This window comes from Pezoporus wallicus, unplaced genomic scaffold (assembly GCF_028554395.1).
Source record: "Pezoporus wallicus isolate ANWC-B61680 ecotype Strahan unplaced genomic scaffold, APGP_CSIRO_Pwel_v1 contig_3488, whole genome shotgun sequence".
NCBI lineage: Eukaryota > Metazoa > Chordata > Aves > Psittaciformes > Psittacidae > Pezoporus > Pezoporus wallicus.
In genome coordinates, this window is record NW_026635397.1 from 303,799 (window position 1) to 319,359 (window position 15,561).

General features: G+C 44.4%; 1 protein-coding gene and 1 long non-coding RNA gene across 2 annotated transcripts in view; one reads left to right on the forward strand and one right to left on the reverse strand.

Annotated features, from left to right (window-relative positions):
• The window catches only part of LOC130606103 (uncharacterized), a 53,792-nt gene extending 46,667 nt beyond the window's left edge, over nt 1–7,125 (forward strand). Inside the window, exons 2-3 of the long non-coding RNA XR_008973862.1 lie at nt 5,268–5,455; nt 6,990–7,125. This is a non-coding gene — a long non-coding RNA (uncharacterized LOC130606103). The remainder of the gene's footprint in view (nt 1–5,267; nt 5,456–6,989) is intronic.
• Nucleotides 5,452–7,465, reverse strand: LOC130606090 (helix-loop-helix protein 13-like). Its single transcript, XM_057422090.1, has 2 exons — nt 6,976–7,465; nt 5,452–5,538 (listed from the first exon to the last, which is right to left on the reverse strand). The coding sequence occupies exons 1-2, from the start codon at nt 7,463–7,465 to the stop codon at nt 5,501–5,503; spliced, it is 528 nt and encodes a 175-aa protein (XP_057278073.1). The 3' UTR covers nt 5,452–5,500.
• Between the last annotated feature and the right edge of the window lie 8,096 nt (nt 7,466–15,561).

Below are 15,561 nucleotides of genomic sequence, written 5' to 3' on the forward strand. Positions count from 1 at the left end.
ATCCTGAAAACTTCAGTGCAGTCAACCAGAGACTGGAAGAGCACCTTGCAAAATGACCAACTTCTGTACAGGCAATAGGGGAGTGACTCAAAGAGGATTTTCTTTATATCAAGGATTTGGGTTACTGGAAGGCAGGTCTGCCTCAATGATTTTGAGATCTTGAACTCCCCCAGCTCAAACAGCTTGTACATCACAGAATCTTCAGTGGAGAAGCTCTGGCAACACTTAAGAAACAATACGAATTTGGCCAATTACTTGTGTTTTCAGGTGAAATATGAAATTCCTTTTTCCATGGAAAATAAAGGTCTTGGAAATGAAGTTTGCTATTCAGGGTCTATGGCAAGAAAAAAGGAAAAACAAATTGTCCCTTCACCCCTAGGTCTGTCCTCTAAAGAATCTGCCAATGCCTTGTCAGTAGAACAACTCATTTCTTCACAATGGGGATGTGATTCCTTTTGTTCCAGTTTCTTCTTCATCCATTCCAAGTGGATGAAGGAGAACCATGGTTTATTGTTTCAGAAAGGGTCAGTAGTTTAGTTCTGAAGGATGGAAGGTGTAATAAATAATTCTCACTTTTCTTGGCAAGGACCCTGGTGAGCTGGAAACAGGGACCATATTTCAAGTGAACAATTCTGCTGTTGGTGGGCCCCTAAGCTGGTCCTTGGAGGTTGCGATATGAAGGTATCTTCATATGTTCAGCATCTCCTAGCTTTCCTCCATAAGCGGTTTGGTTGTTGAATATCTGTTAAGAAGATCCTGTTGCTTTGTTAGGAGACAAGGGAAAAGCAAAGGTGATCTGTCCTGCATTGCAAATGGAGCAGAGCCGAAAAGACCAGGAAGAAGGAGCCTGATTCCCAAACCAGGGAACTGGGCAACCTGCTGTCAAGTGTGACACAGGGAATGAGCCAGAACTGGCAGGAGAGAAGATGGGTGGACACAGAGCATGTCTACACACAGTAGCTGCTCTGGATTGATGTGGAGTGTAAATGTAGTACACAGGCATCGTTGACTGCCTCGTTTCTTTGCCTTTCAGCCTTATAGTCAGAAAAAGGCAGGCTTACTTAAGATCAAATGTGCCCAGACCTGGAGCTATTCAGAAACATCTGCCCTGGAAAAAAAAAAACCCTCAAGAGCCAAATTGCCTTTGTACTGTTGAGCAGGAAAAGGGCCATAGCACTGGCTTGGCTTTCTTCAGACTGAGTGAGCTGATACCCTCTTTATCTGCTTTTATTCATCCCAGATGAATGGGATCATCAGAGAAGATGAAAGAGAGACTGATCTGATGTCATGATATGTTCGCCACTTTAGCAGCCTGTTGCACCCAAGTGATTTAACAAAACATCACCCAAGAAGCATCCTTTGGTTTAGCACTTTTGGCTGGTCCCTGGTCAGACCTCAGGTAGCTTGGAAAGGGCAGACAGAAATGGACTGTCTCCTCCAGCCAGTATATAGCTAATGTGTCTTCACTGAAGGTGTCAGAATGATACCAATATCAAAGTGTAGTGTGTGTAAGGAGAAAGAACTTCATCAGTTTTAATGGTGGCAATAAATGTGTTGACTCTACTTACTGACTCGAGAGCCTAGGATTAGAGTTTTAACTCCCGAGAAGAACATTTTTCCTTCTGGTTTTGACTTCAACCCAAACCCCAGTCCTTACATATCCTGCTGCAGGATTTATTTGCTACAGTTTTTCCAAGTTTGGAGTCATCATCAAATTCCAGCAGCCTCTTCCTCAAAGTCATGCTTTGCGAAATGATTCTTTGACAGCAGCAATGATAGGTGGGGGTGCCTTTGCAGCAGGGCATTTTGCAGAGCTCCCCACCCTGAAGACCACAGGCCAGCTGCACTTAACCAGCCAGCAATTCCCATAGGAACCCCATGGTGGTGGTGGTGGAACTAGAGTACAGAAACCTCAGCAGATATTTCTGTCTTTCCTGTTATTGCTGTTTGACCATGGAGCATCAGTGGTAGGTGTCTGCACCTCAGAGGAGGACTTCAGCTTCAGCTTCCTTCCTTAGTTGGAGTCACCACACTGAGGAAAACCCCTCTGTTCTAGCACAGTTCTTCCTGCTTTTGTCATTACAATGCTTTTGGTGCTAACGCAATATCCAGATAAGTTGTCTGTCCACTGCAAGAACCTGAGATACTGCCCAACATTACCTTCATATGAATTGCTTTCCTGCTGCTACTGCATACACCCAGCCTGCTTCAAAAGCCATTATCCAGTTCTTTTAGGCTGGAGCTAAGGGCAAAAGAAGAGCTTTCTGCTTGTAACCAGGTGCCATGCAGCAAGTATTTGTTTCATAATGTGTCATTATTGTCTTGCATCCAGCACAAACCTCTGCTGCAGTGTAAAGAAAAGCAAGACAGATAGTCATGTCTCTGATACCGCTGAAACAGGGGATATCTGAAGCCAGGGATTTTGGACACCCAAAATTAATTTGGTGTGAAGGACCTTTTATAACAGACACGTTCTCAGTTGGAAGCTATTCCACCACTAACCATGACATCACTAGAGAGGTAGTTGTTGCTCCCTGAGGATTAAAGTACATGACCTCTAGGGTCTGTCCAAACTCAGAGGCGTGAGACACAGGTAAAGACTTTGGAGGAATATACATCCTAATGAAAGCTCGCAGAAAGTCCTGTTGGGTCCGTCTGAACTCTTTCCAAATAGCTGGCTTAATTCAGCTCTCCCCTTTCCATGTTGACAGAGACTGTGCCATTTTTGCAGACACAGGTTGGAAGTATTATCGTAGGAGTTGTGGACATGTAGATCTTCGCATTTTCCTTTGGCACAGAGCTGCAGGCTGGAAACCAAACTGTACAGATGGGTGACTTGGGCTTGTTGAAAGAGCTTCCTCTGGCCAAAGGTGCTGGGGGTTGTGGGATCTAGACAACCTGACAGCTGTGGTCTGCTGTGGGAAGGCTTCTCTGGCTTTGGAGAAATGACATGTGGCTATTGCATGCCTCATTGACAGCATGGGTCCTGGGTCACTGAGTATGACCCTGAGATAAGTATGGAGGAGGTCTTCAGCCCTGGGAGGATGGTTTTGATCCCCCTGTTGAGACTGATCCTTCAGGATCATCAGGAAGGTGGCAATGTGACCACTGCTCCCAGGTGTGCTGCAGAGCTTAGAGGTGAAGGGCAGGATGCTTTCATTTCCTTCAGATCCCAGACAGGTACTTGGGCATCCTGTACCCAAGCACCAAATGATTCTGAGCATCCATCACTACTAACCTGTGATACTTGTGCCATCTTCAGTGACACTGAGGATTGGCATTGCCAGGGCAGGAGCTAGATGGTCTTGAAGGCCCCTTCCAACCCAAACCATTCTATGATTCTATGATATTCAGTGGGTTTTAAAGTGCTTCTCACCTTCTTCACCACTGAGCTCTGCTAAGCTCTATCTGTGAGGTGAGCTGAAGCAGGGTCATAACACACACCTAGGTTCTGAGGATACAAAAAGGTGGACTTGTATCCAACAGATGAAGCAAAGCATCAGGATTGCTGCATTGATCCACTACTTGTTGTTTGGCCCCATCTGGAGTGCTTTACTATTGCAGGAAAACCAAGAGGTGAATTCAGTATAAGCTGCTTGAGGTCCTGGTTGGGTTCCTGTGTACTAGAACACATACTGAAGCATTTGTGGGCTTGGAGGGACTGTCAGGTAAAAAAAGAAGCAGCAGGAGGGGAATGTGCATTAGTGACATGCCCCAAGTCATGCAGGTAAGACAGAAACAGAAACCTCAGCCGCATGCCCTGGTTTCACAACCAGGTCTGTGTCTTCAGGACCTGTTGTGTTTCTAGTAAAGGAAAGGAATGGATTTGGAAGAACCAATTATTTCATATTTTAGGAATTGTAGAAATTTATGTTGCTATTAAAGTAAAACCTAATGGGTATTTTTGTGGCGGGTTTTTGGTTTGTGTTTTGGGGTGTGTCGTTTCATCATTTTTAAGGCAAAATGAGTGGAGACGTACATAAAAGTGGGAAACTGCATTTTCTGGTATTTTTGTTTAAGGTTTTCACCTTTTCAGCCACTGTAAAACTTCATCCAGGTGTCTCAAGTGGGCAAAAAAGCAAAGAGAGTCAAAAGTTTGAGGTGAAATTGTTTATTCTAAATTGACTGAAATACATTGTGGCATCTGAGATTAAATCCTCCCTTTTGTTTTGACAGGAGAATTGTAAAGGTAAAAAGGCTCTTTTTAGTTTTCCCCTCACAAAGGCCCCTCTTCATCTTCACTTCCCCTTAAAACCACCAAAGTTCCACCAGAGCAAACCCACAATTCCTGATGTGGCCTTGCTCTGTAGGGATCAAAGCTATGAGGAGAACTAATCAATATGCTAAATACATTCTCTTTTATCTAGATCTAGCATCCTACCTGCTAAGAAATGTGATAAAGTACATCAAGGATGAACGGTTTCAGATCTCCAAGTACACTAGCAGGGTGTTAGCAAAGTGTGCAAGATGTATGATGGATCTTCTTTACCAGCAAACCGATTCAGAACCTTTACAGTGTAGAATTGACAAGGAAAGAAATGCATTCAACACACAATGTTAGCTTTAGGGTGCACTCAGGTAATATAGGAGAACTATGTCAGAGACATAATAGCTATAGGTTTTTCTTCATGTTTTAGTTTTGCTAATATTATTACCATGGGCTGCAGAATAGGAATTACTCTTTGGTAATCACTTGGCAAGCATGAACGCAGTGCTTTGCCTATTTTGTTGTGGGGGGATGTAAGTGACATTTTATGTTGGAAGCATTTATGAGTCCCTTCCTGATGGTCACTGGAGCAGCATCAGGTCACTGGCATTTGCTCAGAAAATCACAAACCAGATGAAAATGTCAAAATCCAGTTGCTGTCTTTGCATGAGCATTCAAGCTGACAGGGGGGTAGAGGAGATGGTGCCCAAGTGCTAGCAGTCATTGGTATCAAAAGGCCATTGGCCTTAGAGTCAGACCTCCCAAATTTGTCACACTGGGAGGTAGGCACGAGAAATTTTGGAGACACAAAGACAGAAAGAGCTGTCTCTCACCTCCTCAAAACGGGTCTCTGTGCTCTAAATCACTGGCAACTTTCACAGTTATGCCCTTGGACATCTTAAGCCAAGCAATAGGGTGCAACTGGTGGTGCTTGTTTTTTTCTTGTGATCAGGGGCAGGTTTTCTCACACACTGGAAATGTGTTTTGGACATAGTCCTCATCCAGTGGAAGAGAAATGTTGCTGCTGGGATTGTAATGACACTGATTTTTAATCTCTCAGTGTGTGAGAAACTAGAAGAAAGAGAAGCAGAAGGCCCTACACAGCAATGGATTAACACCAAAAGAGACCGGATGCTGGACATGAGGAAAGAAAGCGATCCATGACAATAAATGGAGTTGTAAGTGTTCCTCTCTTTTACTTGTAGCACTGAGAATTTGACAGCCGGTACCCAGCAGTCAGGCCAGCAGGTTTGGCAATATGCTGCCTTGAAAGATCTTTCTTTCTATTACTGCTTAATCCCATTTTACCCAGGACAGGCGGGCTGTCAGATCTGCAGAGAACAGAAGGGAGAAAGGAAAACAAAGTGAAGACATACCACATTCATTTAAAGCATTTAAATTACTGTTTAACAAGCCAACTATTCTGCCTCTCCAGGAAAGCAGTCTCACTCATTTAGGTCTTTCCAAGTGGAACTCTTCAGAAATACTAGTTAACTAGAAGCCTGACAAAAGAGGTGATCCCTATGAGAGCTAGTTGTGTTGGTTTAAAAGCTGTTCATCTGTTAAAGGTGGGGGCAGCTGGAAAATACAATCCGGATGCTCTCAGTAGTCAAGAGAGTTGTGATCAGCAGCATATCAGGAGTCATTTTCCCAATCATGTAGCAAATGGAAATTAATAGGAAAGGAGAAAAGAATTAACTTTTCCTTTAAAGTAAACTGATTGCTTTTCCCCTGCAGGCTCTGTTCCTTTGACACTTCCCTGTGAAATGAAAGGGAAATATCATTTTACAATAGGCTATTCTTGCAAAAAGACTTTTCTCTCCTTATGCTGCACTTTCTGAAGGCTAATATGCTTCAAGGCCCATTTCCAGAAAGTGGCAAGATCCAAAGGAACACCTTCTCCAAATGGACAGAGTTAGAAAGGGGGTTAATTGCCTTATAATACAAAGTGCCAAGAACTACTGAAAATCCCCCTGTTCCTCCTTGTGCCACTAAGTAACACCAAAACTATTGCTTTCTATTTGAGACTTGAGGTCCCATGTTTGGCACTTGGACAATTTCCTATCTTCCTCCTACAATGGAATGAGGAAGCAACACATTCTGATGGAAACAAGGGCAAAGTTCAATCCCACATAAGTCAGGATAAAGCACAGGGCAAGCAATCAGCATAGCAGGCCTTCACCTTAAAATAGTAATAATTATATAAAAATGTAAATCGCAAATAGGCATTTGCTCCCCTGCTTTGTGCTGAATTTAAAAGAGGGAGAGACAGGGAAAGCAGCAGAGAAGCATTTTGCACGTACATTGTGTATATTGTTATGTATGTTAGGGAGATTCAGGTTAGATATAAAGAAGACCAGGTTGAACAAAGCCTTGGGTGACATGATTTAATGTGAGGTGTCCCTGCCCATGGCAGGGGGGTTGGAACTAGGTGATCTTAAGGTCCTTTCCAACCCTAACTATTCTATGATTCTATGATTGTAAGTTCTTCCCAGTGAGGGTGCTGAGGCGCTGGCACAGAGTGCCCAGAGAAGCTGTGGCTGCCCCATCCCTGGCAGTGTTCAAGGCCAGGTTGGACACAGGGGCTTGGAGCAAGCTGCCCTAGTGGAAGGTGTCTCTGCCCGTGGCAGGGGTTGGAACTGGATGAGGTTTAAGGTACCTTCCAACCCAAACCATTCTATGAATGTGACAAGTGGATATCCAAAGGCAAGTTGACCAATTCACTCCCACTGGAAACCCAAAACAAACACAACACTTCATTCACTCACCGCTTGTATTCCAGGTTGCCTGCTGTTGGCTTTGCAAGCCATTCTTCAGGCACTGCTCCACGTAGGATTTGGGATCGCATCCGGAGAGGAGGATCTCGCCAAGGAGGGCGATGTAGGCGATGGCCAGCCGCAGCGTATCGATTTTGGAGAGGCGCTTCTCATACGGGAAGGTCGGTACGTGTCTCCTGAGCTGGTCGAAGGCCGAGTTGATGTTGATCATCCTCCTCCTCTCGCGGACGTTGGCGGCGTGGCGCTGACGGAGGTGGCGGGGGGGCCGCGGCTGTGCGGAGCTGTCCAGTTCAGCACCCAGAGCCCGCCCCGCTGCGCTGCCCGCCTCCTGCCCCTGGTCGGGCCAAGGGCTGAAGGGGTCTGTTAAGGAGGAGCAGTCAAGTAAGAGGTTGTCCAGCTGATCGCTGGGACCTGCCTCGTCCCAGAGGAGAAAGTCAGGAGCGGTGTCTTCCTGCTCGAAGCTGTAACAAAGTTCTTCCATCTTCCGACCCACCGGACTGAAGCAGGCTAATGGAAATAATTGCAACTTCAGACCAAATTGACTGTCGAGCAAACTGGATTCAAATGTCATTAATACCCCCCAAAACCTCAGGGTCAGGTAGTGCTTGTTGTGTCCTTGAGGAAGGCTATCGCAAAAGTTTCCCCAGTTGCATGTCCAAGTGGGACTCACGATTTAAATACTTCATGGCTCCTCAGCAGGGGAATAATCCTATTCTTCCCCACTCAAAACTAATTAGTACACGTGTTTCTCTTTTTGGTAGCTGTTGACTACAAAACAATATGAATGAATGTAAGAAGAGAGAATGAATTTTCTATTGACTTTCTCCTGGAAAATCCATTGAAGCAGTTATTGAGTTCTTCCACAAGTTCCGTCTCTCCGCTTGCTATTTAGAGTAGGGTTCACACAGGGATTTTGTTGTTATTGTTGTTGGCTTTGGTTAGGAGTGGTTGAAGAAAAAACCAAAATACAGTCCTTTATCTTTTTGGTAAAGCGTTAATAGCCCTACATTCTGCTGTGGTTGGACAAACAAAATGCTATTATAATGCTGTCAGAAACACATGATTCTGCCCTCTCTAACAGCAGGGCCATCTCCTACACTTCTAGAAAGAGAATGGTTGGGATAAAGATGTGGGATGCACCGCTGTGTTAAATTGCAAACACAGTGGTACCTCATATTAAGCAAGCCAACATCACTCTATTTGGTTATTACATTTTCTGAATCACACTTGAATGATACATTTTGTGGAGAATATGGACATTCAGTGCCTTGTCTCAGAGCATACTAAGCCCTGGGAAATAGCAGCAGCTACAATAATTGCAATGGGTGCTGTCCTGGAAGGGTGGACCAGGTCGGCCACATCTTGAGAAATACTGGAAAATAGGAGAGTAGCAGGTGTCCAGCATCTCTGTGATGCTGGACAAAGGGGGTAGAAGCTGTTAAACACCACCAGAACTTTAAAGCAAGTGCATAATCTAAGTGGGTACCTCACTCTCTTTGATTTCCACAATACTTAAGCCAGTGTTTAAATTCACTCAGAAGTTTAAGTCATATTTGAAGGACTTAAATGAATGGAATGGAAACATGTTTTAAGTTAAAGAAAGCCTAAATGCTTTTCCTGAAGCATGCCATAAAGGATTTTTATCAAGACAATCAAATGCTTGGCTTCATGTGCTCATGACTTGTGTCCTGCTGCTGTGAGAAGTTCTAAGAGAATGTCTACTGTGAAGTTTATGAGCCACAGACAGCTCCTTGACAGGACAGCTGAAGGCAGAAATCTCAATAGCTTCAGATATAGGGCTAGAGAGCAGAAAATGACCTGCATTTTCAATGAATTCGAAAGGATGATTGGGTCCTCCACCTGACAGTGACTTATGGAGTCCTGGTAAATTTGCCCTGTAAATAGCGGGATTTATTTTAAGATAAGGCATAGGTTACCTTCCTAGTAACCTGGGATTTTACTTGTGGCAATTCTTTCTGCTCTAGGAAGTTTAAGGCAGCAGAAAACAGGCTGCAGGAAACGTTTTTGCAAAGAGCAGATGTGAGAACGTTGCAGTGTGTGAAACACTAGGACTATCTTTTTTCTTCTTGTTGTGTGAATTGAACATGAAATCTATTGTCTGTATATCTGCTTTACAAAAGAAAATAGCAGTCCCTTTTACACCCTTGTAAGCAGATTTGGGCTCAGCTATGCAGAAAGCAGGCAGCAGAAAAGCCTTCCTGCCTGAAGTCCCTCTCTCTGCATGCTGCACCATCGTTACCCAAAACACCTCTGCAGCTGCATTTTTGGCCTCTTTGCAGTTCCCAGATTTCATATTATCTTTTAGGTGCTTCTACAGCTCCTCAGTCACTGTTTGGCTGAGCACGGGGTAGTGTTGATTTGGCCACCTTAGGCACAAACCTTAGACACTTGAAAATACCAAAATCAGCAAGAGAACAGCAGGTCTTCTCAATAAGGCTTTAGAGGAGACACTTCTTGTCCACCAGGAGCAATGGGCAGAGACAAAGAGGCTCAGCAAGTAACATGGGTTTATATGCTGGGTTCCTCTCTCTTAGCAGATGCTTCTTCAGTGCTTAATGTTCTTTTCCATTTCCATCACTGCTAATAGTGTTGCCTGTGTTGCCTGGGGATATGTCTGGCCTCACAGATGGAGAGCAGATGTTCCAGCAAGCCTACTTCTAGTGTGTTCAAGGGGAATTTGGCTCTCTTAGAGAGACTGAACAAATAAGAAGAGGGGAGGATAAGGGAAGAAAGAGAGAAATGCAAGAAATTATTTCCCCCTAGAAAGCCAGTTTTTATGAGAGGTCAGGTCTCAGAAGAGAAGCTGAGGTTCTCCTCCCTCCTATGAACAACCCTTACCACAACTTTAGACCTGCTGCACTCTGGTGTTTTTGCAACTCTATTCATCAGAGAGAGAAGGAATGTACAACCAATTGGGCTTATTTTACACTTGTTTGGAAGATGTGGGTGAAGAAGTCTCCAATAGGAAATGAGGTAGCATGGGTACCACACTGATTATGAAATGTGGCTTGAATTTTTTCCTAAAACCTCTTCAGACGCAGTGGGATGATCCATAAATAACATTTGGCTGCAGTCATTTTTAATTAATAGGGTCTAATGAAAGCAGACTCTTGAGTCAGCAACTTTGTCCTGGGTTTGTATCTATGATAGGCAATAGAATTATGGCATTTGGGTTTGAATTCTCCCAGTCCTAGGTATCTAAGTCTTCCACACAGAGCATGTTTCCATCATCTTTAATTGCTTAATGAAGGGGGTCAGTCCTTGGCCTGGACAAAGAACAGATGTAGAAAGGACCAGGTGCTTCACTTTCAAACGAGATAATTCCGAAATACAAGTCCATCATGTCATTGCTGCTCATTGCTGCTGTACTCCAACACTATGCTGGGCAGCTCATTATCGGATCTGGGAATGGGGTCCCAGATGAACAGAGAAGGTCAGATGAAAGATGCCAAAAATCTTGGGGAATGCAATATCCAGGTGAATAATACTCAACATGTATTAGTAATGGCACTGCCAAACTGTAGATGGATATGTAGATGGATATATAGGTGGATATCCAGGATATGTAGATGCATATGCAGAGAGATATCCAGGACCTGAGCTCACCCAGTTAGGAGGACCTGAGGCCTCACAATTGTCTGGTTGACCTCCTCACAGTCATAGCTAAAGGGTGGACCCTAAAGGGTTGCTATCCCTTTTTTTGAGCTGTATGCCATGCCTGGGATACCTGAATTACTGGGCACATTGTCTGTGAAATGCTGAGGGCAAAAAAAGTGCAAGTATTGTCATTTAAAAATGGAATGTGCTTCTTTTTAACCTAAAACAATAGCAAATGTAATGATGTAATGAAAAGCAGAACAAGGATTTCCAGGGCAAGAGAATTTCAAAGGGATGATGACTATTTCTGAGATGCTCAAGTAATTGTGAAATGAAACAATCCAGCACAGGCAGGATGTTGATTTTAAGTGAAAAAGGTAACAGGACCTTTATTATTCACAGGGTAGAAACATCAGATGTCAAAGTTTGTGGAGGAAGGCATCAGTGAATAATTGTTAATATAACTTTGATTTATTTCATTATTGGTATAAGCCAGTCAAGGCAGTCTTTGCTTTAAAGGTCTTTGGTGTTTAAGAGTGAACACAGACACTTGAACCTTTCTGCAGGGTGTTTGCAAAGTTACAGAAAATTAATCCCAGTCTCTAGGAGAAGGAAAGCATTTTCTCCAATAAAAATACTCACTTGTGGTTTCCCCCTTTTCACAGGGATTTTTATGAGTTGGGTGGTGACCTCTGGACTGTTGCTGCCAAATAGTTCCTCATCCAAGTCACTGCACTGGGGTTTGTGACTGCTTACTAGAGTGAATGGTCATCTCTGTGAGACAACATGCACATCAACCTGGTCTTAGCTGTACAGTTTTGATCTCAAGGGAAGGGAAGTGCTCATGGGAACTTCTGAAGGAAAGTTGTGTTGCTCATGTAACAACCTTATGAAGGCTGCTTGTCCTGAGTCTATCTGAGCAGTGGACTTGGCAGTCCTGAGGTAAAGGTTGGACTTGATGATCTTAAAGGTTTTTTCCAACTCAGCTGATTCTATGATCTGGAACATACCCTTAGCAAGGTTAACATAATGCTGCATCCAGGGATTGCAGATAGTGCCCATCAATAACCCTGTCTCCATAACCAATGAGAAATAACTCTAGGGAGAGAAAAATCTGTCATTCATGTGACATCTAGTGCTCTTTTTAGTGCTTTTATCTGGATGTTTCAAAATGGTGTCTTTAACCTTGCTCCCATTCATGAATGACTCAGCCATCAGGAACTAAAAATCATTCTACTCTTGACTTCTTGAGGAAGACAGATCTCAATGCCTTTGCAAAGCCACTGAACCAAATACGTCTTCTGCAAGGTGCATGAACATCTTTTAAGAGTGGGTTATCCATTCCTGCAGCCGCAGGTGCCCTTTCTTCAGGTACAAGAAAATCTGCATTATCTGCATTAATTTTAGTCATGATTTAATGAAAAATGATCTTTTTTTTTTAAAAAAAAGAAAAAGATCAGCTTCTGCCTCCTGTACCTGTACAGAGGATACTCTTTTCTTTAGCCTTTCTGTTTTCCCTAAGGACAGAGCTGATGAGGAGACAGTACCAGGCCAGAGAGCAGAGCCTGAAATCCAGGCTTGTACAACTGATAGCCGGGCTCTGGCTGTGCTGGAACCCAGTCCTTGGTCCCCCCAGCCCCACTCCCATCCTGCTGGCTGCACCTGCGCAGTGGTCCATGGGACTTGTTACTCATGCAGGCATCACCTCGTAAACCTGCCCAGAGACCTCAGGTTTGAAAACAGTCACCCAGGTAGATTTACAGCACGATGTCTGTTTGACTGACAACTGCTGCCACTTTATGGGAATCCAGCACATCTGCATTATAAACCAGGAGCAATAGCTTGGGAAAACCTTTGCCTTTGCAGGATGCTTCAGCCCTACTCTCCATCTGGGAAGTAGTTCTTTCTGTCTGCTATCAACTACCTTAGGTGTGCTTTGGATGCAGTTTAGCTTCTCTTAGCATTGGTCGACTCAGTGGACACAGTGGCAGGACTGAGCATGCACAAAACCTGGCTCTAATGGAGAGCATTGTTATCATGATGCTGCTCTGGGGGAGAGAAGAGTCTTCTGGTTTTGTTTTTGTTCCAAATGAGTTATTTTGTGTTTCAGAAACCTCCCTAGGAAATCAGGAGAGAGAAAACAGAAATCTGGGAATGAGATCATGTGTCAGCCACAACAATAAACTGCTCTGGAAGAGAAAACTCTCTCCCAAACCTGTGTGAGGACAAAGACAGTAACAGATGGAGACAACTGAAGGACTGTGGGGGACCCGATGTACCCTATGGAAAATGCAAAGATTAAGTCTTAAGAAGCAATTCTGGAACCACCTGGATGGCCTGTTTACTAAGCATGGCAAGGACACAGCTATGCAGTTGAACCCTACACCAGCGTGCCCTGCCTGGGAAGCTTAGGACGAATAGTATCATGGTTCTCCTCTAAGGATGCTCAGGTGATGATGATCTCACTCTAGTTTTCAATGTTTCCTCCTTTTTCATGCTGGCATGTCATTGCTGGACCAAATACAGGAGCCTATGTGAAAGGTGAGTGTCTCATGGCACTAAGGAGGGAGACAGAATCTTGGGCAAGGTTCAAATCAGATAAATCATTCCAAGTCAAAAAAAAAAAAAAAGCTTAATCCCACCATTTCCCATCCTTCCCTTCCCTGAGCTGAGTCAGTGGTGGCACCATTTCTTGGGGAGGGTCTGCAGAAGAGCAAAGTCATGACTACTTGCCTACATAAGAGAAAGAGGCAGTGGCAAACAAGCCAGCATCAGAGTGAAAAGCCAATTCTAGCAGCATGAATGGAGTCTCCCACCACAAAAAGTGAGGTGTTTAGATCCGCTGTGGTGGCTGCCAGTCATCTGGGGTAGGCTCCTAAGTAAATTCCTGCTCTGTGAACTCAGCATCAACAAGAAGTGAGGTTCTGTAGGATTTAAAGCCAGAAGGGAATCATTGAGATCCTCTGGTCTGATCACTGCGATTATAACACACATCTTTGGTTGTTACCCAGTAATTTTGGCCTGAAGCCCACTGGGGATGTTCTTGATGCAGTTGGGTATTTTTCAGAAGGATACATCCAATCTTGATTCAAAGTCTCTGAGTAATAGACCGTCAAAGGATCTGCATATGTTAGCAAGCCATATTTGTCTTTGCTGAAGGTGTGCATCTGATTTCCTGGCTGAAGACTTTACCATGCCTGTATCGACTTCCCTGGTTGGAAAGGTCAGACTTGAAGCATGGCTTGGCACTGGGGGACCAGCTAGCAAAACCCCTGTAGGCAGAGGACACCTTCCCCAGAAGGAAAACCACTGGAAAGAGCCAGCTCACACACAGGACCTCTGCCACTGGAACCTCTAGGGCTGCACAGCAGCAGTCATAGAGGTGAGCAAATGGAGATGGATCAGAGAAGCACAGTCCAGTGCAGCTTCCCCAACAAGGCACCTAATTCCTACTGCCGGTATCTAGGGACCTGTGTGGGAAGCTGGATCACAAAATCATCCTGTAAAGGTAACTTCAGCTGCCTGGGAAGGAGATACTGCGACTTAAACTGGCTGAATGGGCTGTCTTTACTGATGCTGGCAGGAAATCAGAAGTGGGCAATGGGGTGGGATGAGTTGCCTATGAATGTGAGAAGGATGCCTCTACACCAGCTTCCAGGAAATAAATATCACTTACAGTGACCACAGTCTCTCTAGCAGTCTCTTAGGGCCTACAGACCCTAAGCGGGCTCTGTTTTGTCACCTGAGTGCTTATTCAGCAAGCCCACAAGCAAGTCTATTTACTGAGTCATTGGGTGTGCCTGTGTCCTTTGCTGCCAGGGTTATTGCCACCTGGTAATATTCAGGCTGCATCTTGAACCCATGAAGAAAGAAATCCTGACACTTCAAATAGTCACAACCTCAGCATGAACCAGACACAGCTCTAGCAGTCCCTAAATTGCAGGTGGTTGGAAGCTAGAGGATGCCAGGGAAATTATTAGCATGAGAAGATTCCTAGGCTCTCTTTGTGAGCATCCAATACTGGCTACACCAGAGCTGTGAGAGTGTGGACTCCTGGCCACGCTGCTCCTGGGAAACCCATGAACAAGTGTTTGTGTAGCAAAACTGGCTGATTAGGTCTATTAGCCTTCCTCTCTTTTCCATCTGAATGCATTGGTGGGAGGCAGGCGTTCTTTAATCTCTAGGGGTTATGTATTCTGCTTTTCCCACACACACACGAAAGCAAAACAAAAGAAACCTGAGCTTTTCCATGAAATCTTCTGTTTCCAAAACTTGGCACTCAGAGAAACTAACAAAAACTATTAGCCTTGCACTGAAATTTGAGTCAGGTTTCAAGGAATTTCTCTGAAATTCCTAGTGAGGAAGACTTAAATGGGAATTCTCTTGGGAAAGCTGCATGCTCTGGGGAGTTCAGCTGCTTCATGGCTCTGGGCAGCCAGGGAATTGTGATGAGAGAAGCTTTTTTGCAGACTCTACCCGCAGTGTCAGCTGGAATTGTGAGTTGCACAAGGCACTGATATGAATAATAATGCATGGGAAGACATTGCACAACACTTTCAGACCTCAAAGTCTCTGCAGTTCATGCCATTCATGGGCAAAGGATGGGTCCATTCCTTATTTTAGCTGGAGAGATGTATTTAACTGTGGCTACTGCATTGAAGGCAAAAACATGTGGCTGGGATGTTTCTGGGAGTTAGGTCATTCCCTGGTGCGGCTGGTGCATGGAGTGCTGCAGCTCCCAGGGGCCCAGCTGGCAGCATGCAGTTCCCTCAGAGCGTTTATCTATGTGCTGTGTTGGCCTTATAACATTCAGCTTTTATGGAGAACTTAGGAAAAGGAGAAGAGTATTTTAAGGGTGCTGCATGAAAATCTCATTTTCAGATGGAGAAACCAAGGCACACCATGAGTACCAGCTCAGGAGGACAGCAAGCCAGTCACATAGAGGAAGGACTAAATCTC

What these genes read in the sequence shown, in the direction of transcription:
- LOC130606090 (XM_057422090.1), bottom strand. Translation starts at nt 7,465, where the DNA reads ATGGAAGAACTTTGTTACAGCTTCGAGCAGGAAGACACCGCTCCTGAC. An exon ending in GGCAACCTGGAATACAAGCG is followed by an intron (nt 5,539 to 6,975) that starts GTGAGTGAATGA and finishes TGTTCTCTGCAG; the next exon opens with ATCTGACAGCCCGCCTGTCC.